Here is a 27113-nt window from a genome sequence, read left to right on the forward strand (position 1 = left end):
TTATCCCTCGCTTCACTGTCCAGCAGTGATTTACACACACTGGAAAGTGTTAAGTTTGTCTGGGCAGCACCACGGCTTTTCAAGCCTCCTCAGTACTAAATGTTATGCTCTTTTTCTTTGAAATCACTAACATCAGCTCCTCTGGTATCCCCAGAACTGTGCGTGTGTGTGTGTGTGTGTGTGTGTGTGTGCGCGCGCGCGCACGCACATGTGTATATGCGTGCGTGTGTGTGCATACGAGTTTGTGTGTATGTGTGTTTGTGTGTGTATGCATGTGTGTATATGTGTGTATGTGTGTGCGTGCATGCGCGTAAGCTCCATGACACATGTGAGTCGGAGGAAACATGTGCTCCTTCTCTCCATGTGCTGTGTAGGTCATGGGGATGGTCCTCATGCTGTCAGGCTTGGGAGCAAGTGCCTTCACCCACCAACCCATCTCATCAGCCTCATCATCTTTATTTTATTCTAATTTTACAATGATTCATGCTTGAATTTATATTTTAAAATTTCAGTAAAGTAACATGATATTAAAGTAACGATTCAAAGCTATGGGCTTTTTCTGGTTTTCTGGCTGTTGTTTTCTGAGACAGGGTTTCACTACATAGCTAAGGCTTGCTTGGAGCTCACTATGTAACCCAAGTTAGTCTCAAATACAAATCCTCCTGGCCTCAGCCTACTGAGGGCTGGGACTGGTATGAGCCATCATGCACGATGTTCTGTGGACTCTTTTCATTATTATAATTATCTATTGTGTGTATGTACATGTATGTGTACATGGACTGGTGCCACGGCACACATGTGGAGGTCAGAGGAAAACATGTCAAGGTTGGTTCTGTATTTCTACCATATGGGTCCAGAGGATCAAACTCAGGCCGTCCTGCATGCCAAGCACTTCTCCCAGCTGCGCCATCCCCCACCCTGCACCACAGTTTATCAGAACAGAAGTTTACTTCAAGGCTGCTCTAAGGTAGAACGAATCTATCATTTAAGTCTCATTTCAAGTTAAACACATAAAAGCATCTCCACCGTGCTTTGTAATATTCCAAATGTTTTATTTACAAAGTTATTTGACTCTCAAAGTAATCTTGGGATAAGTTCAATTTCAAACAGGAGTGTGTGCACACTCACATGAATAACTATAAATATCTGCTGGCAAGCATGTGGAAAAGTGGGATCCAAGTGAGACAGAAGAGTTCCTGTGGGCATTAATCAGGGTAAAATACTGTTGAAAGCATTGTTAAAATAATTTTTCTGTAAATAAGCAAAGAAGGCTAGGATGGGCCATCGTGACTCTAATTACCAGCTATTGGCCTCTCTTCCCTGTAGTCATAAGCAGATGGACGGTCAGCCAGACCACCCTCCTGCCTGCACTAGCCATTTTGAATATTCCATGATGCTTTGATGGAAATTTGCTAAAGACTGCAGCTGACTGCCCTGGCTCCTGAAGAGCCAAGCCTAGCCATGGCTCTCTAAAGCAGATTGTATTGTTCTCTTTGTAATCATAAACCTACATAAACCATTTACACTTAACCAGGGGAAGTCCACTTCCCTTGGTGGAGTTACTACGATTAGTGGCAAGGTTGTGATTGGTCCAAAGTGAATGGTTGCAACAGGCCAAAGAAATATCTGATTGATCCAAACATTTTTGGGGGGGCTACATAAGCAGGCTACAGGAGCTCCTTAGGGAGCTGGGTAGGCACTATCTCCCTTAGTATTGTAGCATCAAGTCTAATAATGTATCTCTTAGGTGGTTTTGTTTTGGCTACTTTTAGTAGCCGAGGCTGAGCTGGGATCAAAGCAGCAACAGTGAGAACAGGGGAGGCTTGAGAGCCGAGCAAGCACCAACCAAGGGAAACAGTGTCTGGGAGCAAACACACCCCATGAGCACTGTGCACACGTGGTATGCCCACCCAGTCAGCGCTTGAGAGCTGTAGATTCCATGGGTGCTGGAAGAACTTGACAGCATCTGGAGCCAGGCAAACCCAGCACCGCCTGGTGCTGTCCTGAACCTGGTATCTCTGGTGCTGGCACTGGACTTCTGGGTTTAACAGATGAAAAGTTCTGGTAGCCTTGGAGGTACCCCAGAAGCTCATACCCAGCTTCTGATACCTAGCACTGAGTTCCCAAACATCCCGACTTGTGCCAAGCCCCAGGGCCCAGCTTCTCAAATGCAAACAGCAGCCAACAACTGCTTGACAGTTGAAGCAACAGCAGGGTGGCGGTCTTGGCCTAGCTGCTTGACAGATGAAAAGGTGGCAACCCACCCACAGGCATCACTCATAAGCAGGCATTTGCTCAGAGATTCCATTCTAGCCACTGGGAACCTGTGTGTGTGTGTGTGTGTGTGTGTGTGTGTGTGTGTGTGTGTCTGTGTGTGTCTGTGTCTGTGTGTGTCTGTGGGTCAGCATCGAGAAGGGGGTGGGGGTTGATGCCTGAACCTAAATGACCCAGCCACGCCTGGGGCTATACCTGAAGAGTCTCCCAGATGCCCCGGCTCCTGAATGCTGTTACAGGCAGGCAGCCCAAGTCACCCTGGCAGCAGCCACTAATAACAGAAGGAGCAGCTGAAGAGTTCAAAAGCAGCCAGGACAAGAAGAAGAGAAGTTGCAACAGAGAGGAGAGGGGAGCAGAGAGCTGCTAAAAGGCTACGAAGAGCCAGAGAGGGGAACCTGAAGGCCTGGACACCAAAGAGTCCCACAGGGCTGGCAAGACATCACTGCCGAGTGTCTCACACCCTCCCAGAAGCTGCAACACTGGCTGCTGTCAAAGGTCTAGAAAACGGCATGCGTTGTCTAGGGTTACAGGGCAACAATGGTAATGTGAAATCTTCCTTTACTCAGGCTCTTTCCCCTTCACCACTGGGCGGATTTCAAGTACAACAGCACAGTACACAGGATCGTCTTCATTACCTTCAGCTTCTTACAACATTTATGCTTCTGTCCTTTATGCTTCTGTCCTTGTTTTAGATTCAGGGTGTTCGTCTACTTTGAGACTTTGTTTTAGGAATAGTTTTTTTTGGGGGGAGGGGGTGACTGGTTTGAAAAAGAACATGGGTCGTCTGCTTCACTCTTTCACAAACTATCTCTCCATCATTTCTCTTCCTTGCCAAAGTCCCAATTGAGGTAACAAACTGACAAAGTTCCTTCCTCTCCCTCCCGTCTCCCTCTCTCTTTCTCTTTCTCTCCCTCCTTTTCTCTCTCTCTCCCTCTCTCTCTTCTGTCTCTGTTTCTCTGTGTGTGTGTGTCTCTCTCTGTCTCTCTCTCTGTCTCTGTCTCTCTCTCTCCCTCCCTCCCTCCCCTATCTGAGATTTTACATATCTGCTTAGTCTTTACACTGTCATTATCTTGAAAGCAACCACAAGTGCCTCACTACTGTCTGTAACTCCAGTCCCAGGGAATATGACACCCTGTTCTGGCCTCCTCAAGAACCAAGCATGCATAGTACACACACACACACATGCAGGCAAAACACCCATGCACATAAGTTTAAATAATAATAATAATAATAATAATAATAATAATAATAATAATAATAAAAATAACAATATCTCTCTAAAAAGAAATCCTAAATATTGCATCAGAAATATACACTAGTAAGCAAAACTTAAAAAATCTTGACACTAAGAGTTGCCATTTTTTTTAAAAGATAAAAGAGATATACCACTAGCACCACACAGAAACACAAAATGACATGAGAAGACTAAAAACAAGTATATTCCTAGAGGCAATCTACTCAGCTTCAATCATGAAAGCATACAAAAGTAAAACAGGCCAACAACATGGAGACTGAATCAGTAATAAATGCCCCCTATCAAAGAAAAGCCCTGGACTTAATGGCTTCACTACTGAGTTCTACAAAACTCAAAATAATTTTTAAAAAAACAACAAAAAACCAGTCCTCCTACAAAGATCTGAAAGAAGAAGGAGAAGGAGGGCAGGAGGGAGGGAGGGACGGATGGACGGAAAGAAGGAAGGAAGGAAGGAAAAGGAAAGAAGTGAAGGAGAAGGGAAAAATATAAACCCTTCTTATAAAACCACATTTACTGTGCCACTTAACAAAGACATAAAATTACAGTCCAATATTCCTGAGGAAAATGATGCAAAATCGCCAACAAAACACAAGCAATGAAAATTAAGTAGCAAATTAAAAAGATCACTCAGCTAGGTAATAGCCAAGTAGGATTTACCACTGGAGTGCAAGGATGGTACAACACACAAGTCAGTGTGATATATCAACAAAAAGAATGATCATATGATCGTATCTATAGATGCAGAATAGGCATTAAATGTTTCATCCTATAGAAAATACTAGAAAAATTAAGTACAGGAGGAATGTATCTCAACAAAATATAGGCCACCATATAGAACAAACCCATACTTAACACCAGACTCAACACTGAAAAGAATGTTTTTCCGCTAAGAAAACATGAAAGGAATGTTTTCCTCTATAAAAACAGGGTTCCAACTCTCACCACCTCTTAAACATAGTACTGAAAGTCCTGGCCAGAACACTTAGGTAAGGGGGGGGGGGGGAAGAAGACAGACAGGAAGAAGAGAAATCCTTTTTGTTAAAGGTGACATGAACCTATTATAAAGGCATAAAGATCCCACTTTTTAAAAAATTAGTATTAGCCCAGGTGCAGTAGCACATACCAGTTATGCAGTACTTGGAAGGTGGAGGCAGGGAGATCACGAGCTAAAAGGTCAGGCATCCTTAGCTACAAAGAAAGTTTTTGAGACAGACATGACTACACAAAATACTATCTCAAAGCAAACAGAAAACTATAACACAACAACAAATTAGGACTAAGAAACAAATTTGGTAAAGTTGCAACACAATTCACATAAAAGCCAGTAGAATTTTATATACCAACAATTTAGAAACTCCTAGTGCAAGACACAGGCTCACTAGAAGAGTGAAACACAATCAGTCATTACCCAATGTTTAACAATATATCATGCAGAAATCTCTCTCTCTCTCTCTCTCTCTCTCTCTCTCTCTCTCTCTCTCTCTCTCTCTCTTACACACACACACACACACACACACACACACACACACACACATACCAGATTGCAGCTCAGATTCTCAGGAGGAGTCTCGGGGGAGAGTCAGACAGTAGGGAAGCGAACCTAAGGACATGAGAGGAAATCATGGCCTCTGGCCAAACAACTGCTGCATGAGTAAAGAGAACATCCCACACACCTGCCTTAGACCGCCTGACACAACACATCACATCGAGGCTTCCACAAAAACTTACAAGTAAACATCAAGAGCCAAAACAGGCATGGTGTGAGTTTTGAAATCATTTAGTAGAAACTTAAAACCCTCTGGCCATCACTATTCGAAGGGCACTAACTGAAAACAGCAGCCAGGACCCAGGAGTGTAGGCACGGAAGAAGCGCTGAGGGAAGCAGAAGGAAATGCTAAGAAAGGAAGCTGTGTCCAAGGACTCAAGCCACTTAAAAGAAGGGAAGAATGCTTTGGCAGGCGCAATGGGAAACTGGAAATGGAAGAGGAAAGAACCACTGACCTGAAAGAAATGTCAGAGGAAACTTCCACAACTGAGAAAAAAATGAAAAAGAAAATATATGAAAAGTCTTGGAAAAGTACCCCCTTAAAAATATAACATCCATAAAGTTGATGCAAGGGGGAAAGGAAAAGAATATTTAAAGTAACAGAGACGTATAATTCCACATGTAATAAGAGAAATGGAGTCACAATCCTAGGAAGGCCAAAAGAGAGAATACAGATAGAAGATACATAGACAGACAGACAGATATAGATGCATAGATATAGAGACACAGAAATAGATACATAGATATTTATATTTCAAACTATACTTGTTCATAGCTTAAAGATAAAAATAAGCTTTGAAATGTGTTTTTGAGAATTTTATTTATACATGAACATCTTAGAGTATACTTATCAAATCCAAAGGTTATCTGGGTCTGCCTGTTATTCATCTTTGACTACAAATGTATATAACATGATACTCCATGAAATACAGCAAGAGATTTTAGCATAATGTTAAATATCCATATATGTAAACATTTAAAAGGGAAATATCATAAAAACAAATATAATCTTTCTATAGAAGTTTTAAAAAATAATACTTGCTAATTTTTCCTCTGTTGCTATAATAAAACCCTGACCGAAAGCAACATGAGGAAGGAAAAGGTTTATTTGGGTTTACAGGCTTCCGTCTGTCATTTAAGGAAGCCAGGACAGGAGCTCTAACAAGAAGCTAGCTTGCTCTCTCTAGCTTCCTTGGCAAGCTTTCTAATGCAACCCAGGCTAACCTGCCTAGGGCTGGCATGTCCAAAGTGACGTAGTCTCTCCCACATCCATCACCAATCAATATAACCCCACACACACGCCCACAAGTCAGTGTCATCTGGGTGATCCCTCAGGTGATGCTTCACTGTGTTGAGCTGACATGCAATCTACCCCCGAACAGATACGTACCGCGAATCAGCTAAGAGGACTAAATGCTGCTGGTGGGGACTTGGTGAATGCTGAGTGAGTGTGAACGCCTAGGGCACTACTGTACACTGTGCACACATTAGAAACACTACGTCCACATGTGCTCACAAAGAAGTACTAGCCAGTATTTCAGGAAGAAATGATATCAACTCAGTACAGTCTGTTCCAGATAATCAGGCAGAGAAAATACTTTAAGACTCATGCTAGAAGCCAACACTACCCAAAACCAAAGAAATTCAAATAATGAAAACTACAGAACAGTGTCTTCCAAGAACACAGATGTAAATATCACCACTACAGCATCAGCAAATCAACTTCAATAACGTCTAAAAATATATATATACCCCAACCAAGTTCAACCTCTTCCAGATATGAAAGGTTGCTTTCAACATTCAAAACCACCACTAAAATCTTTTTAACAAACTAAGGGAGGGTAAGGACAGAGGAAAAAGAAGAGGAGGGAGGGGAGGGAGGGGAGAGGAGAGCACCAGTCCATGAGAAACCAGAGGCTTTGCCTTTCAGACCAATCACCAGAGGAGGCCTGACCTGTTAGCTCTGGCAGCGACTACAGCTCCTGGGAAGGCTCGAGGCAGGTAGATCCTAAAAACTGTTATCAACAAAATAATGGAGTTTTTTAGTACCGTTTTCAGTTCCCAATGGCTCCTTCTAGGCATCATTTGTAACAGCCTACACTAGTGCCTGAAGGTGTTACAACTGATGGACCGGTGCGGATGCAACCCTGCCAATCGGAACTCTTCTAGAGAAAGGCCGTTGTGTTATGCAGTTCTGTAGACTTCGCCAATAAATAATGTTTGTCCCCAACACTGCTGTATTGTGCAGAGCAGCTTTACTGTGTGGCCTGTGTGCCACCAACTCCATCCTCCAGCCCCAACAGCTGACTTCCCCTCTTTTGCTCTTACTGACTTGTTTTTCATAAGCGTGCCCGGCCATTTAGCTTGCCGGCTAACCTCTTCAACCGCCCCCGTCAATCTGGCTTTTTCAGAATGCCTCATAGATGGGCTCTCTCACTTACACATATTCATTTATTTTCTTGGTCTTTTTTTTTTTTTAACTGCTAAATGCTGCAGTAAGATTTATGTTCAAAAATGAATAAACTGTCAGAAATATGCAATCTTTAGGAGTTTCTAATGTTTTAAAATAATGAATTTATAAGTAAAAGGACAAGAGTCCCTGAGGACTTAACACAATACCCAGAGAGAGCAAACACATAAAATAAGTCTGCACTGGTGGGTTATTATTAGGTGACACGCCACGCAGAACTTTGGATTTGGTCCTTACTAAGTGAATGCTGGAACTTTAAATGCTGACTCTGTTTCTAATGTGTTGATTTGGGGGAGTATCTTTCCTATGTGACTATTAAGCATATTCTAATCACTTTAAGTATGGTTAGCACAATGTCCTGCCTGCCATCTAGTTTACTGGATTGCTGTACCACGTGATACCTTTTGTGGACATGTTTTGGCTTTTTAATTTCACATAATATATATTTGATCATTTTGTCCCCTTTCCCAATTCCTCCAAGGTCCTTTCCACCTCCTCACCCCCAACTTTATGCTTTGTATTGGTATGGTTCTTTTTGTCTTTTGGGGTTTTTTATGTGTTTGTCTGTTTTAATTTGGGATGTTGTTTTTTGTTTTAAGAGAAAGAACAGAGATTGCTTTTTTAAATGCATTGTAACTGAGCAATGTGAGCTTCCATGCAAAGACCGTGGATGATGCTGGGTCTGAGCATTCTTTTGTGGTTTCCTACCAGACAAGCTATCCTAATCGCTACTGCAGGAACTTTGGCATCGTCATCTAACTAAATGAGGGTCTGAGGAATGGCTCAGCCATTAAGAAAGTAGACTGTTCTTGCAGAGAGGACCTGAGTTCAGTCCCCAGTACCCATGCCGGGCAGCTCACAACTCCCTATAAGCCTAGCTCTACTCTGTTCTCTGATCTCAGTGGACATCTACACTCTTATGTGAATTATCTCATCCTCCCTCCACCTCTTACACATACACACACACACACACACACACACTCAAAACCATACAGACAGAAATAATACTGGGAAACATAACTAATAATCATTAACATTTCAATTAAATGGTTTTTGGGGGGCATTAAAACCAATGAATTCTCAAAGAAGAAATACTTCTATGGGTAAAAGGGATAGGATTTTCCATCTTGCATCTTTTTATTAATGATGATGAACAACTAAAGAAAATATCAATAATTATAGTTTAGGAATGCTTTTAGAATGTATAATATATAAATGTCTCTAGTCAAGATGATTTATTTTATATTCCAACCTCATACCTAAAAGTTCTCTAAGACACTTCATAGCTATACCCAACATAATAATTATATGCTAAGAAAGAAATTGTACTACAAGGTCATTGGTTGGATCAATTCAACAGATGGTTATTAAGCACCATAGACACATGGCAATAAACTTTTAATAAAAGATTGTGTAAACAGTCTAAGAATAAGAAACTTAATAACTACTACAACTCATCGTTGCTTCTTCTGTAGTTCGTATTCACTGGACCACATAAGTTTCTAGGAATGACACTGCAGGTGCAGGAGCTAGAGCCTGGCTTCTAAGTCGAGCTTTAGTGGAATGCAGACACATGTATTCATTTACTGGCTGCCAGCTTTGGGACTGCAACCAGAGCTCAGTTGCTGACAGAAAGTCTACACCCCCTAAACCAAAAATATTTATTATCTGCCTCTTTATAAAAAAGATATGTCAGCCTTTGGTAGAATATCAATTAGTATGACACAAATTCAAGATTCAATACCTCTGAGTGAGAGACGTAGGCTTCTGCTCCCTAGAATAATTGCTGGAAATTTAAGATTTAGAAGTAATAATAGAAGCTAATTAGTTGGTGTAAATGAACTGTTTAGCCTTATTTTAACTTTATTTTTATTTTAGATGCATGGATGTTCTGTCTGCGTGCATGTCTGTATACCACATGAATGCCTTGTACCCACAGACGCCAGAAGAGGGTGCTGGGTCCCTGGAACTAATAGTTGCAGATAGACGTGGGCCTGGATGCGGGTGCTAAGGGCCAAGCCCTGGTACTCTGCAGAAGCAGCAAGTGCTCTTAACAGTTGTTTGAAACACAGTCGACCTGCACAGCATGCTGGCTTTAACCTCCCTGATGCTCCTGCCTCAGCCACCCTGGTGTACAGCTGTGCACCATCATGCCTAGGGTGAAGGAACCTTTAAGGGTATTTTTACACATTGCAGAAGTATACCACTTACATGAAAAGGACGTGCCAGCAAAAAGGCCTGTTGTGTCCCTCTACAGGCATCCAGCCTTTGTCATTTCACTACAAACTTCAAGTTTTTGCCTTGTATGTATGTTTTGCCATAAATACAATTTAAGGAGAAGGTTTATCATGAATAAGATTTAAGGTGAAAGATTAAAACCCATAAACTGAAGTTATTAAATTATTAAGTATAGTCCAATCTATTCCGATGTTTATTTTTAATTTTTTTTCTCTTTTATTTTGTAGTTTTTTGAGGCAGGGTTTTTCTGTGTAGATGTGTCTGTCCTGGAATTCCCTCTGTAGACCAGGGTGGCCTTGACCTCAGAGGTCTGCTTGCCTCTGCTTCCCAAGTGCTGGGATTAACGGCGTGCGCCACCACTGCCACCCTAATTCAACTATTTCAATTTTAAAACGAATTCGTAAGTCACTTAAACACAAAATGCTTCCTGTTTCAGAATTCACTAAGTAGAACAGTAAATAAGGGCCAGTCTATCCCTTTGTCCACACTGATAGGTTTTACGTGTGCATTGTCCAAGGGTGCTGCTGAGTCCATAACAGTAATCCACCATGCGCTTCTTTCAAGGATACGACTTTTCCTCCGTAAGTCAATAGTGTCATCGTCACAATTCAACTTGACACCCCTCAGCCTCACTCACTCATACCCAAGGTCTACATCCAGGTTTCCTCAAGTTGTCTGAAATAGCTTGTGCAGTTGGGTTTTTTTATTTTATTTTTATTTTTTTGAGGGGGGTGGTGTTGACTCAGTGATCAATCTAGGTTCACAGACATGGTTAACTTCTGAGAAACCGACACCAGTTCCTTTCTAAACAACCTGCCTGCATATAGTATGTTGTTCTCACCCCTCTGTGAATTTGTTCACTCAAGACTGTTCATAGAAACTGTCTCCTCGGCAGCCCCGCCTGGAAGGACATCAGTCCCAGCGGGAGAGGAGGCTAGTGCCTCTGCAGATTACCTTAGGAGAGCAAGGAGAGAACTAACTTCTCTTAGACGGTTAGAGTGATTCTTAACTATAGTCACCAATTGAATGAAAAGTCTTGTGAATTGTTTTAATAAAGTTATTGCAAATAATAATTATGAACACATGTCCAAATATATCATTTTTATTAAAACAAGTGTTTTTTGTAAAAGTATAGAGTTTGCTACTGTCCACTAAACTGCCAGTTTTTGAAGCTACAAATCCTTCTTTTAAAAAAACTTATACTTTTAATTATAGTTTTAAATTTTGAACAAAGCTTCAATCATTTCATAAAAGACTGGCAGCCTGCAAATTATGCCTGCAAATTGGAAACTGACTTCTTCAGCAATTTATTTCAATGTTTTCTTCAAATTTTTACTAAAATGTAAAATTTATAAACACTGTTTATAGTAATATTAGTTTTAAAATTACTTTGAGAAATGGTAATTTTTACTAATAGTAATATAATCAGAGAATACAAATATTTTAATATTTGTATTTTTTTAATCTTCAAGTTCAAACAGTGTAATTTTTAGCTGCTAAGACGTCTGAGAACCTGAGATTTCCAGCGGGAATACTGTCAAATTTGTAAAAACAAAAAGATCTGTATTCCAGTGCTTCATTTTCAATATTCTTTCTGTATTGTTAATTATGCCTGAACTCACCATAAATTATACATAAAGCTTAACAGAGACCTCAATCCACAATAGCCTTTTCTGAACCCAATGAAAAATCTATACACAGCAATGAAACTGGCATGCAGATAAAAGAACTGTCAAGACGTGTACTACTAAAATAACCCTACAATAACTATTCTAGAGGCTGTGTGTGGTCTCACCCATATATTTTGGCAAGATGCACTTTCTCCAACCACACTCAGATTCATCCAAAAGCAGTGGCACTGGAGAGCCTCTGTCTCACCTGTCAAACTTGAGGAACTTTCTTCCGAAGACCACCATGAGTCCGTGGAGAAAAGCCTCGCCGTGGCAGCTGTTATTGATAAGCATCTTCTAAAGGGGAGGGGGAGGGTGGGGACTCCACACAATTAAGCAATCATCCTTAATAGAGATACAGACAATAACATGCACATCTAAATGCTGAGGAGACAATACTGCATGCACTAGCTCCAAAATAAAACATGGGCAGTTCATACATCCTGGAATATGCAGAAGGGCCATTCATAAGTGATACTGACAGCCTTTTGTATTCATCTAATAAAATCTCTTTAAATTATTTGCCAATTTAAAAACTTTCTGTACCCCTTTCTAAGACTTAGCCAGCCTCTTTTGTAAAAACCTTAAAATAAATCTAAATTATCAAGGTATTAAATTCATCAAAAGTGCTGAAGCTTGACAGCTGAGAGCCCAATAGGTGAAGACTTATAACTGGGAACACTCAGTATATTAAACGCTGATCTTTTTTATAAGATGCACTAATACCTCCTTAACCACATCACACAACAGCTCAGTTTTCCTTCACCTTGACTTCCTCAGGTCCATAGACTTACTGGGAAGGTGTGCATAGATGACCACCAAGAGTGAGAGAAACAATTACGCAGAAAAGAAGTATGCCTCAGTGGGCTTGATTCAAGCCTCACCCACTACCTGGCAACAAGAGATGAAACAAACTGCAAAAACTATTTTTAAATGTTCCTGGCTCTATAGAAGTTTAGATAAGGCAAACAACACCTAAAATTGTAAGTTTTTTGGCTTTATAGTTGACAAGACCCTCTCACTCTTTTCAATACTGAAACAATTCAAGTAAACAAGAGAGTGGTGGCTACGAGTCTTCTCAAAGACAAGTGACACCAACTGAGTTCTCACTTCAGAATAATGTCTCCTACAGTCAAGTCCTAAACCAGAAGGGCAAAGTGACAAGCAAGGTTCCAATGTGCTAGGCTGCCCCACACTTTCCCTCACTGTGCAAGCACAGACGTTAGTTTCGCTTTTCCCTAGATACACTAACTGCCATAGCTAGGATATTATTTTTCTTTGGTTTGGTCAGAAGCATGTTTGATATAAATTTTATTAAGTGGTAGTGTATGTAACATTGCATTGTGGGTAGTCGTTTCCTGCTTTAGTCTGGCCACATCCTCGGCTGTCATATGAGCATGTTTCCCACATTTTGTGCAAGTTGTCACTTAAAAAAAATCTTACAAGAATGACACATTCAAAGATGAATTACTTTAACAATCATTAGGAACATAAAATACTTTATACAAGTACATTACAGAAGTATAGATCACTACACTTCTAAGTGTAATATCCCCAGAAAAAGTGAGCCTCACAATCGTAGTGCTAATGTAGTGCAAAACAATGTGCCTAAGTAAATCAGCATAAAGGTAACAGTCAAGGGATTAGAAGAAATAAACCTTCCTAGACACAAATGCCAATACTCTCTAACACCTGAGGCACAGTACGTGAAGACACAGCAGTGTACAAAGAGGGCTGCATTTCAGACCTACCAGGTCCTCGTTAGTGAGTGCTAACCTGTCAATATTCCTTAATAGAATTCCAAGAAAGTTCTGAACATATAGAAATGTCAAAGTACGGGGAAAGAAAGCAACAAAGCCTGGAGCTGGAATAGAGAGGAAGAAGAGAGAGAGAGAAATAAAGGAGGAGGGACAACAGAAGGGAGGGAAGGGAGGGAAGAAAAGAGCAGGATGCGGACGGTAACTTAGGAGGTTCTCTTTGAGCATCCAATCTGTATGTTGTGTCATACTGCTACGGGTACACACATGAAATCAGTAAACGAGAACATTGTGGTACTTTTAAAAAATATTATCTAATTTAAAAATTCATAGCCAAGTTCAAAATAATACTCTGTACTCACAACCAGATATGCATGCCTACATTTGCATATAAAGATGTAAGAATTAACATCTCATAGCCACAATATAAAACTATAATGTTTTACCAACCCAGAACAATTTCAAGGCTTAAAAAAAAAAAGTCTGATAAATGCTAGATAAGCTTTAAAGCTCTGTATTAAACCTGAAAAAAGAAAGATTGCTCCCACAAAAGAAAATATAAATTAGCAAATATCAAGTTAAAATACATTAAGACAGTTCCTAGCCCAAAATCACAAGCAGAATGTTTTAAGCTGGAGTGGACAGCTATAATTTGTTAGTCACTGTCTTACTGTTTTCAATTAAAAGGATAGGAAAGCAACAACTACAACTTTAAAATTGTCCTTTTTAAAAATCATAGATATTGATGCAGTATTGGTAAAGCTATTGTATTAAAATGCAAGCAGCAGTTGAGCAATTAAAAATCAACTCAAATGATAACATCAAAGAAATATATAATATTTAAAACATTACTATTATGTTCAAATCTCTTGATATTTTAAAAAAAATTGACAACTTGAAAAAAATACTAAATTGTAAAGTAATAGGAAATCAAGACACTACTTTCGTGATATTTTTTAAAGACTGATTTCAAATTTAAAGCTGTATTTCATTGCTGTAGCATTAAAATACAGAATTTATAGGGTAGTCCTAAACTTGTTGCTTACTCCACAGCAATTGCTACCATATCCCCCAAAAGGATTAAATTTTAAAGGTCTTTAAAAAGAGAAAAGGAGTCTGTGGTTTCCATTTCTGAATGTAAGCATGGTAAACGTCTCTAAACAAGAGCTCTCTCTGCCATGGCTTCACTAAGGCAGGCTCCCTCTCTCCACCACCAGCAGCCATTTCCAAGGAAATGCAGTCAGTACCAAAGGTGTTACCACCCACCAGTGTTGTTTGTAAATTCCTACACCAGTGTGCTAGCTGCTCCTGAGAGACTCTAGTTTGAATTGGGAGGGGGACACATGGACAATGGACTCACAAATTTCAACCACAAGTGTAATGACCCTGTTTTGCCCTGCCAGGATTTGATGGGCCTCACACAATTCAGAAAGGGTGTGTTTAGCAATATCTACTAAACTCTTATGTGCTGAGTGTGAAGACTGTAACTCACAGACCCAGGCAGTAAGGTTACTGCAAAAAGAGACCACGTAACTAGAAATAAATGAGATGGTGGTAAAAAGGATTCAAAATCATCTTAGGTCAATTTGAATGCCCAAAGTGTATATATGCCTTTAAAAAAAATTTTAAGAAAAAAATATTTCGTGAAGAATTTGGACTTAAAAGACCTGGGCACTCTAAAAGAAAAGCAACCACCCAAATATCTTCAACTGCCAAGTGCTGCTGTTACATGTACATATGGAACTAAGTTCAGAAACTCCACAAATTACATGGACAAACCCCTCCTTTTATTGACTTCGGATAATAGAGATAAGGATCACACTGGCACACTGCGTTTATGGAAGACGATGATAGAGTAACTCTTTCTCCTCTGCATGAATAATGATCCTAGATGAAAACTTCAATGTAAGATCTGTTTTACAGTAAAGTATGAGTCTAGCCTCAAAAATCAAACAACACGATGTCTTCCTGTGGTTTCGTCATTAGAAGTTTATTCTGAAAAAAGGATCTAGACACTTGAAAATAAAGGGTTAAAATCATTCCCATGTCTTTCCAGTATATGTAGAAACAAGATTTAAAGAATCTTATGAACAGGATTTCATAGATAAATTTAACATGAACCAAAGACAGATCATTAGCTGCGCTGAGAGAAGAGACACAAGAATATTAGCACCCTCTGACTTACCCCCACTGTGTACCCTAAATAATTTTTTGTACTTCCGTGTCCCCACCCACCATCTTACTCATCTATTTTACGCCACTCCTGGTTACCATCACACTAGGAGGAAATCTAACATGCAAATTCAGAGTGGCATGGATAAATGGCAAAAAAATGCCTAGGAAATTGGTCTGCTCGCCTTTATAATGTTTGTTGAAAAATCCTCCATCGCTCCCAACTGATGAAAACAGGAAGCTCTATTCATAAATGTGAAATTCACTGCCTATGATATATAATCATCCTAATAAGAAAATGAGCTCTATACATACATGTCCAAGAGGGCAAAAGAAGAGATAGTTTCCCAAAGATGGTTTCAATTTTCTTCTGAATCAGAATTAGCAAATCGAGACGACTAACGTACTCTGTCTGTGTGCATTATTCCTACTACACACAGCATTTTGTAATTTATTTCAAAGCTTCCATTATAAACAAAAAATACAGTTTCTGTTAACCCACTCTATTCTGATGAGCTCGTAAAAGGCAATACCGAGCTATGGAAGTTACTGAACATTTCATTATATATGCAGACCTGCAATCCAAAGTTCCGTTAAAGTCACCGTCCAAACTGGCTGAAGACCTATACAAAACATTTCCTTGAAAGATAAAATCCAACCATACAGAAAACTAACATTACTCCAACAAACTATACTGCAACTCTTGACATTTGTTTGTTTTTTTTTTTTAAGATCTTCAAAGTAGCCATGGGATGATGGTAAAAATAATATAAATGATACTAATTACATTTAACCTCCATTGTAAGAGCTATGATTTACTACTTGTAAAGGAATCCCCGGGCTAACACTTCCATGGCAGCTAGTTACAGTCAATCCCGGCAAGGAGTTAGCAAGCAGACCTTTGGAAAGGTAAACTTTTTACAATGAGTTACAGATTCACAAGTTTAGGAAGACAAGCAAAAGGCAAACAGAAGGAATCCGCCACCCTGGTAAATCTGAAGCAGTCCTGCATGTGATACAATCCCAAGATGTGAGTTACTGCAAATCAGCACTGTTGTTCAGAGCGCCACACACTCGCTTGAGCCAATTTTGTTCACTTTTCCATAGACATAATAATGAAGGAGGAGGAGGAGGGGGTAAAGAGAAGAGGAGAAAAAGCGAGGAGGGAAGGGGGACCAGGGAGGTGGGAGAAAGGAAAGCCCTTAGCTGCAGAGCTCTGCTCTCCAAATGCTTAACCTTACAGGAGTGTGGGCTCCTTCAGCATTTGTATTCTATCCAAATCCTCATGAGTCACAAAAATTAAAAAGCTATATCCTTCTGAATGCCAGGAAGGCCTTACCACAAGCCTTTTGTGAGAGGGGCGGGGGCAGAAGAGAGGTAGGGAGGGGAGAGAGGACCCATAAGCAGAGAGACAGAAGGAAAGGGCGAGGAAGAGAGAAGAGAAAGGAGGGAGGGGAGGGGAGAAGGAAAAAGATTGAGAAAGAGGGAGAGGGGGAGAGAGGGAGCAGGGGGGGGAAGCCACAGTGGTAGGCAGTCCCACTTTCCTTTGAGTACTGTGAGGTCACAAACCACATGATTCTGTCTCTCCAGTAATAGTGCTTGCAAAAAATAGGAGTTTTAAAGCTTTTGCTTTTTTGGATTGTGTGAATGCTTCATTCGCCTCACAAACAACCACAGAACCACAAGTGCGGTGCAAACTTTCTCCAGGAGGACAGCAAGAAGGCTCTGGTTTTTAAATGGTTAATCTCCGCAGGTCACTACCAGCCACCGAGACCAACCGAGTCAGTGAGTGCCCTAACCACAGTCCATGCAGTAATAGTAGGTCCTTCAAATATTTGTTCATTCTTTTTTGTTTTGTTTCCTTGCTTTTCACATGCTACCAGCTACATAATTTCTTGACAGAAAAAAATAAATATAAAGTCTATGTACTCCAGGCATACTGTACAACTAAAACAAGGACTGGGTATGGTTTGTATTTTCAGTTTAAGGCTGCAAGCGGTATTTACAACAGAGGGCACAAGTTCTATCTGGAAAAAAAAGGAGGGACTATGGCATCAAACAGCCTCTTCAGCACAGTGACACCATGTCAGCAAAACTTCTTCTGGGGTAAGTGTTACCATATTTTAAATCCTATTCGCTATGAACCTGTTGAGCATAAAGGTACAAGGCTTGGATGAGCTGCGAGCTTTCTTAGGTCGCAGCATGTTAAGGATCGGGATGATGCTATTTTGTTGCACTAGAAATTGAAAAATGAAATTGCTGTAAATATTTGCACTTGGCATGTGTAACTAACTCTCGGGGTAATGGCTTGAAATAGACAAAATTAAATGAGCTCATGTTAATCAAAATGCTTTCCAGTGTAACAGAAACAAAGATGTTAAAAAACAGCAAAAGCTTAATATCCTCATGGACCTCTCTAGAATAAAACCGGATGCTGAGTTAATCAAAGTATTGTTAAGTTAATGACTCGGCAGCTCCTAATATTGAAACAAATTTCCAAAAGGAAGCAATTTTATAAAATAGCAGACCACAGAATTAGCGAAACAGTATGGTCTAGCGTGTGACCCAGGAGTGAGCCTGGAGGAGTTAACGTTCTAAGCAGCTGCACAGAAAGCATTCTCTTTGCCGGTGAAGCTGTCCCCAGCCCGCTCTGCATGCTTGCTGCTGGACAACTTTCCGTTAGTGAAGCAGGCTTCAACTAGAATAGAAGCCTTCTCAGACAGGGGAGCGATTCTGGAAAGATCTTCGGCTGCTCAGGACCCTGGATGTACATCAAACTGTACATTTCTGATAATTTGAAATTTAATTTTATATCTACACATTATTGCTCCCACACAGAACTTGTTACAAACACACAGCAAACACTGAAACCTTTAAGATTCCTTTGAGCAGAGCACATTCTTAGACCCACCAAAATGAATACCGTTTTTAGTCTCATGAAAAATAAACTTCACAAGGATACCCTGAAGGATTTAAAAGAGCCATGCTGAAGAAATCATGCTGGACTTTTAAAACAAAACAAACATAATGCAGTCTCTTAATACTAAATTGTCAGTGAGTGCTGATACAGAAATGTAAATGGCTTCAGTCCTCATCAACTGTCGTGGGATTGTAGTAAAATGTCCACTTACATGATTCTCTTTATGATATCCAACATGTCCGAACTTCACGGCAGATTTTAAAGACTGTCTTTTCAGCCTTTAAATAAATCCTTTGCCTGTGTGTGCCTATGTTAACTTAGCTGCAGAGCTTTCAAACTAGCGATTGGAGTTCCCATTACTCCTCCTCCTTCACACATCTTAACTGGCTCCTAGGAGAGGGTTCACCTTAGCTGAAATCTAAGAGGAATAACTAAACCTAAAAAGGAGAATGGGGTTCTCTTAAAAGATAAATATACTTCGTGTTTTTATTTTTAAAAGATGTAGAATTGCTGTACTAGCTCCCACAGTAGACAAAAGTAGGCCACCTCGGTTATAATACTTGCAATGGGATAATCATAGATTAGTTTATGATTTCAATAGTGGGCGTTAAGCATTACTCTCAAAATCTGACTTTAGGAAGCAGAGAGTAACTACAACTAGATTGCATTATACCCCAGGATACCCCATATTACGCAGGAGAGGGTTTATTACTAGTAACTGAGAGGCAAGAAAAGCCTGTGTTAAGGCTGTTGTTCCGTGGAGGGATTACTTGGGACTGCCTCAGCAAGCAGTTAAGGGACATTTCGGCACTGGAGGCACAACTGTCACAGAGAACATGCCGGACCGTCCTTGTTCTGTCCTACGGGAGAGGGAGTGGATCTGACAGCTCTGTGGCACTCTTAATGACTATTCTATATTAACATTGCCAAGGCCTATCAAGTTTAAAGGTAAATCCAGGTCGTCTTCCACAGCATGCACTGTTTTTTCACACTATAAGCCAGTCTTTCTCTTTTGGAAGGTGAGTCTCACCTCCCCTGCCGCTGCCTCCTCCTCTTCTACTTCCTCCTCCTCCTCCTCTTCCTCCTCTTCCTCTTCCTCCTCCACTTCCTCCTCCTCGTCCCTCAAACAGTTCCCTATGTCAGGCTAGAGAACTTAATGTGAACCTACTCCATCAGACTAATTACAGGTGAGGAGTGGGCAACTGCTCCAGGTTATCATGACGTCGCACGTTTCCCCATTCCATAATGTACGTGAGGGCTAAAACCTCCCCTCAGGGTTACATTCTTAAAGCGCTCAGCACAACCACCTAACGCAGCGTCCTAAGTACACATGCCAATTTTGTAAACAGCTGAAGAAAATCTAGGTGAGGGACAGAGCATACACTTACTAAGTATCTCACCTCAACCACTAGGAGGGAGGGAAGCGGGGAGGGAGGGGTGCAAGGAAGCCCACGGAGAGATGAGCAGAGAGTCCCAGGATCCTTGATCAAGATTTTCAATCTGTGCTACTCAAAATCATTACTTAATATAACTAAATCCTGTGGGGAAAAAAAAGCTTGCCTCTGCTAGTGTCTCACCATTGAGGACCCCTTGTGAAATCGCATAAGCTGACCAGTTACATTTCCACACCGCACCCTCATAGCCGACCAGAGGCTCTGATTAAGCATGGTGTATAAACAGTCATTTCCAAAACAATACTTGTGGTCTATACCAACAAGAACCATTTTGTAGTTTCAAGGTTCCCTGGGGACCAAGTTTTGTAACTTGTTTCCCAAATAGTAGAGATAAATTTGATAATTCAGAGAGAAGAATTAAAAAGAGCAAACATGGAAGGCTACTCTGATATTTATCTAAAGCTAATACTGCCAAGTAATGCCCAAAGAGACTACCTCCCATTCCAATAAATGATTCCACTTTACAAGATTAATACAGATTTTACTTTTAAATTGAGATGTTTTGAAATGTAAATGAAATTACAGAAAAAGATCCCTTAAGTCTCAATGAGCTTCCTGATAGTTTCTAAGTTGCAAGAAAGGCATGAAATATACACAATTACATTATAGTATATTTTAACTCCTTTAGTAAAACAAAAATAATTAATTTATTCAATTACACCCTTCAAGCTAATAATCACTGAGGGTCAGACTTCTTTCAGTCAATAGTGCTAAAGTCAAATTCCGTAAGGTAGAAATGTTCCAGCTTATTAAGAGAAGACTGTGGGGTGGGGGCTGACTCACGGAGGGACTAAGATGTTATCAAAAACGCAGAATTAATCTTTATTGAATAGAACCATTCACAAATCAAATCTCACTGTACTTCAATACTTTCAAGCAGCGCTAATCAATTACAAACCCTCTCTAGTGCTTCGGAACTCATGTGCTTTCAATTTTACACACTGGTGGTCCTGAAGTACTATATTGGGCTCAGTTAAGACATTCTGTATCACAACTTTTTCTTTTCAAAAATATTCATCTAGAGGGCTTTCTCCCCACCTCTCAAGAGCTGCTTGCATGAAAACTGTGGTAATATTTTTATACTGTGCCTCCTTGTTAAAGCAAAAGGTTAGGGGTTACCCAAATACCTCAACTGTATATATATTAAAAAAAGAAAAGGTAAGTATTCATATCAGAACTCCAATGGGACTGGATTCTTTATTCCTGCATTTCCGATGATTAATGAAGCCCCCACACACACACTTGGAAACTGACGGCAGAACAAGGGGCACGGCAAAGTCCCCTCCACAACATGTGCACACCAACATCCATGCCGCCTCAGAGTTGTTCCAGGACGCTCGTGTATAGCAAGTCTAGGGCAGCAGGAAAGCTGTGCAAGTTCATCACAAGCATTGGACTGCAAATGCTATCAACCAAGTCTTTAGAGACATGTTTATACAAACGGTTCACTGAAACGGCAAACCTCTGCAGTGTCTTTCCAAAAACATTACAGATGTGGCCAAATAAATGCCATCAATCCAAGGTGAATGAAATCATGTGACAGAAGCTAAAACCATAATTGTGACAATGCATGACTATTTCTCACAGTCGGCCAGACCTGTCATTAAATGGACACTGGCCAACCTAAAGCTAGTTTAGGCGAAGACTTCCTAACAGGTTACCTTAATGAATTATTTTTTTTCCTCTTTTATACCAATGAAGCAAAGTTATATAACCCAACTCAATATTTAACATAATCAAACAAAACTGGCACAAAGCTCCTGTATTAAAGATAACAATGCACTCCAATAATTGATAGTTTAAAATAAATATCAGTAAAATACTCTGATAGTCTCAACTGTATAAAATGTTTAATAATTTAAAATGGATCTTTATAAAGTTTTATACATGATATACACCTTAACATAACCTCTTGTCATTTCAAAAGGGCAACAGTATTCACAGGGTATGCATACTAACTAATGTGTTACAACTCACTCACATAAAATGAGGAAACACTGTCCCTTATTCAAAGGGAGTTTCCATACAATTTTAGCCACAGTTAACCACAAACTTTTGTCCATTTATAACAGAAAACACAAATAAAACAAACCATATAACTTTTAAAGACTTCTATAGCAACCTAGATAAAATGATCCTTCAGCTTACACAGTTCTTAGGGGTTTCCTCTCCATGTGGTACTAATGAGGTCATGGGATTCGGGGATGGCAGCACTGTGAATGGATGTAAGAAACACCCTATCAAACATTTCAAGCTCTTGCTATTACTAAACAGGAATTAATTCTAAAGCTTATTTTTCATTAAGCATGTTTTCTTCCAATAGAAATCACTTATTGCAATGTCCCCAAATAAGTTGAACTATAGAGCTCAGACTCCTTTAAAGACTAGCTGCTATGGAAGCACTTAACATTTCTACAAAAAGAAAAATGTGTCAAATGTGTTATTCATTCTCTTCCTATAAATATTATAAATTTTTATTAATACTCAAAAATCCAACATATAGAAGTTGGGGTGGAGCTCAGTAATGGGGCACTTGCTCCGTATGCTCACATCCACAGTTCGATCTTCAGCCATATAAATTTAAAATGATAATTTTTAAATTCAATATACATGCAAAGAACAGAAAACATAGAAAGTATGAGAATTCCCGCTCCAAATAAACAATAACATTAATTTACTTTGTTTATTTTTTTTTACTTTAAGTATGCTGTTTAGAAGAAAAATAATTTGTTGACATACAGGCATAAACAATTTTCTGTGATGTTTAAGTGTGTTAAAAATTACTACATTGATGTTAGAAAATTTACCAATTAATATCCTTGTCAAAATAAATTCAACATAATTCTTGAAAACTACTTTAAAGACTCTGTGATTGCTACTAATCCTGCTGCCATTTCTTTTCAGAAATTAGACACCAGTGAGACTAAAACTAGTGACATTTTTAATAAGGTAGATCTAAACATCCTATGTAATACAATTAATTTTTACTGCAAAGTCAAATCAATTAATTTTATCAGGCTTGTTTTTCAGTAACATTAACTTTTTTACATGGAGAATGTCTGTTGGATCATTATACCACCAACTATAAACATATATTTATAGAAAAGATTAGGTTAAAACTCCAAAAACTTAAATACACATTTATAGATCCCCTTAAAATTACATGAGACTTGAGTGTGCCAAGCCATTATTTATGTATTTCTTATGGTCAGCTATCTCACAACTGAATTTATTTTGTGGTCCAATAAAAGCAAAAAATAAATAAAGAAAAATGCTAGCCAAAACCAAATAACAATTACCAATAAAGTTTTAAAAACATACATACACACAATCTTTCTTTGTAAAAATTACAATACTGATGTTGTGGTATCCCACAACCTTCACATGGACGTGGACCTATTTTTATACCGAAACAAAATACCTGCCACGTATGTTCAGCTTCAATTCCTTTTGGCTATCAGTCTGGTTTAAATTTTTTATACATAGTATACACATATGCAAAGATACTAGTGACTATGAAATTTGGAATAATGAATATAAACCAAGAAAAACAACTGTAAATTATATAACTAAGGAACTGTTTGTATCTTCTGGAAAGCCATTATTTTCTACACTGACAGTACTTTGTACACTACAGAAAAATGTCAATTCATAACATCGAAATAGAGATTAGACATCTATGAAGAAACATGCTATTAAAACAATCAACATTGTGCTTATAGAATCCAAAGACATTATTTTCCACTTATAAATCTAAACAGTCACTGACATCAGTAAAACATGTCATTCCAGTTTACACTAGCAAATGTGAGCTTTATCAACCCTCTAAGAGATCCCAATTCACAGCTCTCTTGGCATGGCACAAAATATATATCTTCTATACATTTACTCGCTGCCCATATAGCCTGGGTAAGTAATTCAAACACTAGATTTTTTATTTCTGCCATTTTTCAATAATAGCTGCAAATCTTCCTTTCAAATATCTGTGCTGAACTTCTCAACTTAAGACTTAATTCCTAAAATATTCTTTAAGTGATATTTTAACAAATATTTAATAATATTCATTATTTCTACCACATAATTTAGGATTATTTCAATTAATCTAAGCAGCCTAGATGCACTCTGAAGCAGAACACAGGTCATGAGATACATCCTCTTACATGATACAATTATGCACATCACAGTCAGTGTTTCACCCGCTGACACTATAACAAAGCCCTAGAAAACACTGTCAAAAGGAGGAAATGTATAGACTCCTAAGCAGCAATAATTTCCTTGCAAGTTGTTTTATGTAAGTACAGTTTTCAAAAGGTTGGGTTGGTTTAGTTTGTTTGGGGGAATTTTTTTTGCATGGGGAGGAGGCAGAGGATCAATTCTCACTTTGTCTCCTAGATTTCTACCATACTAGAGTTATATGGAACAACAATAAATAACACAGAAAGAAAACTTCTTTACCGTAACAATCTGCATTATATAAATCAGCTTTCTACAACCCTTGTACCAAACTATAAATGTATGACAGGGCTAGGGCTGGAACCCTTGCCACATGCTCAAAGTCATGGGTTCCTTCCCCAGCAAGGGAGAAAAAAAGAGAGAAAATAAAATGTATGTGAGAGTCTCCTGGTAAGGCCCTGAACACTCACAGGCATTGTAAGACATCTAAGAGAAAACTCCCACTAGACAGCTGTGCCATAACAGCGGACAACTGCTTACAAAGGGTAAGCTGGGAACTCTGTTTACTGCCGTGAAATTTCTAAACCTCTTCTGTGATTCAGCTTTTGAAAGAAAAGCATTAAAATTTTGTTACAAAAACTAAATTACACACTTACACACTTACACACACACACACACGTACAATTTAAAGAGACAATCAATTAGGCAGATACTACTGTACTGCAGTGCATTAGTGAAGCAATATAAATAAGAAATTCAGTGTAATCCGACCTTTGATGATTAATCCACATCAGAAACTACTTCCTTATACTGTCGTGACTGTCAGGATTTAAACAAAATTCTCTACAGTCTCACACTTGGTGAAACTAAACACAAGCACCCTATCTCTGTCTCTGTAATTTAGAAGGAAAGTTTATTCTCATAAACTTACTACTCATATCTACCTAATTTTAAGAATTTCATTATCTACAGCAGATATGAAAGAGAAGTCTCTTAGATGAACTTTACTCTTGACTCAGTGAACAAGACCCTTGTGGTGCTGGAAAGCGCATCACAGGAAAGCTGAGGGCTCCCGTGTTCAGAAGAGAGGACACATGGTGATGCACTTTAATTACCAGTCCCAAGTGCCTTAGAAAGCTTTAAGCAACCACTGACGATAAGTTTTATTTTTATTTTCATATGCATTTTTAACTGTCAAAACTTAAATAATTTTTAAATAGGGCAAAATATTTCTCTTAAATTGCTAAATTACTTATTTGAATGGTTAAATCTCTCATAGATGTGATAAAATTCTTATTGAGATGAATGCAATCCATTTTCTTGGCTAACTAAATTGTGTGCTCCCACAAACAACATAACACAAAAATTTGTCCCCAAATAAATATATTACATGTAAAAATGATAAGAAGAGATTTTCTATAATGAAACATCACTAAAACATATAATTTTTCATTTATTTACTTTTATGCAGATATGTATTAATACAAAAGTATTAATACATCAATGCTGCCTTCTTTAAGGAAATGTTGAAGAAAAAACTATCCTAGTCATTACCAGATCAGATTATTCAGACAGGATCATTGACAAATACTGTTTGAAAAGGAGCTATAAAAATGTAATCTGAAAACTCATACTCAAAGCATATGAAATAAACAATAAAAATGTAAACTAGAGCATGTAACTACTTAATAATAACGAGAAGCCACACTGAACATAGAAAATATACACATACTTTTAAAACAAAGTCTACTTGAGCGGTTTACAAAGCAAGCTTTAATTTGAACAGAATAACCCAATGAGGGCAGAGTTTTCTTCTAAACTGGTACGACTAAAAGAAGTGTCTAATGTCAAAATCCACCATTATAATGTGTGAGAATTTCTTTAATCATACAACTACCATGTTTCTGAGTCCTGTGGAAAGGCTTGCCCGCCGCGCTTTTCCTGCCATACCTCTTCCTTAGTGATGGATTCCTTAGTGGTGTTATCTTCAGCCCTTGAGGAGACAGAGAGGCTCCGAAAATCTAACGACATTTAAAATACATAACTGAGGCAAGCGTGCGGGCTTGCTTTAAAAAGCAGCATTTCTAGAAGGCAAGAAAATCTTGGTTTTTTAAAGCTGATGTTTCTACACATAGAAGGCAAGTTCAGCCGCTTCCTGGCTACACCATAGTCGTTTGCTCCAGGAGCTCAAGGGGACCCCAAACAACGGGCTACCTGTTCCAGCCAGGCTGAGGAATGTGTCCAAATCATTTTTATTGATTTAACCTTTACAGGAATGCTACATATCCTCAGAGCAAAACATTTTGAATGTATTTATAATATGATACACTTCTGAAAAGCCATGAAAAAGAAAGCTAGAAACCAATCCAGACAGCCCTCCACCCCTAGTTGTTAGGAGTTTATTTTTATTTTAAACATTATCAGTGGACCTAAATACGGAATAATTCTACTTGGGAAAACTTACTTTGGCACAACTGTATGTAGAAATAAAAATTTATTTCAGAGTAGAGAGGTGCATGTAAATAAATTCTAACTTTAAGAACTACAACTCATTACTTGACAATGACCGACAAGTCTTAACAAATTCTAAAGGTGCTTTTCACACTCTAATACACATACATGGTGCAAAGGACAGTGTAAAACATCCAGAATGGAGTCCTCACTGGGTAAACTACAGGCTATACTCTGGTGACATCCTGGGGCTTTACAGAAAAAGTGCTGTGGAGCCCATCTCCCCGGCTTCCTGAGTGCTGTACTGTACTGGCTGCTGCAGCTGACGCCTGCACTAGGTCCACTTGCCAAACAATAATTCACAATATTATGCTTCCTCACACTATGCTGCATCACTAGCTAACTGGAGCCTCGCCTCTCAAAACGTTCTACTTTCACTGCAGACTGATCTCTTAAAAATGCAAACAAGTTTTGAGCATTTCCAGATGACACACACACACACACACACACACACACACACACACCCCACAAGCAAATTCTCAAAGCATTCTCAATAACAATATAATAAGCTAGAGACCCTGCTTACTACCTCAGTGAACATCTGTGTGTTTAAAATGGGAGCTGACAGGGCTGTATCCCATGAAGAGGTGACCGACAGCGGCCAACACAGGCTGCAGGTAGCAGCTGCCACTAGGTAAGATAGCAGCCTATTTTCAGTAGCAGACAAGTTTCT

At 39.1% G+C, this 27113-nt stretch overlaps 2 protein-coding genes across 9 annotated transcripts in view; one reads left to right on the forward strand and one right to left on the reverse strand.

The window, feature by feature from the left end:
- Positions 1-27113, reverse strand: part of SUPT3H (SPT3 homolog, SAGA and STAGA complex component) — a 327848-nt gene that overhangs the window by 274097 nt on the left and 26638 nt on the right. The window lies entirely within an intron of this gene.
- RUNX2 (RUNX family transcription factor 2) overlaps positions 16963-27113 on the forward strand; it is a 316982-nt gene continuing 306831 nt past the window's right edge. For 4 of the 6 annotated variants that reach the window (XM_084754833.1, XM_084754828.1, XM_084754830.1 and 1 more), the window contains exons 1-2: positions 16963-17200; positions 17365-17488. In XM_084754833.1, the coding sequence (XP_084610959.1) occupies positions 17030-17200; positions 17365-17488 (295 nt within the window). In that variant the 5' untranslated portion in view covers positions 16963-17029. The remainder of the gene's footprint in view (positions 17201-17364; positions 17489-27113) is intronic. The other 2 variants (XM_084754829.1, XM_084754831.1) reach the window with 1 other exon arrangement.

This window comes from Acomys minous (assembly GCF_964271855.1).
Source record: "Acomys minous genome assembly, chromosome: 13".
NCBI lineage: Eukaryota > Metazoa > Chordata > Mammalia > Rodentia > Muridae > Acomys > Acomys minous.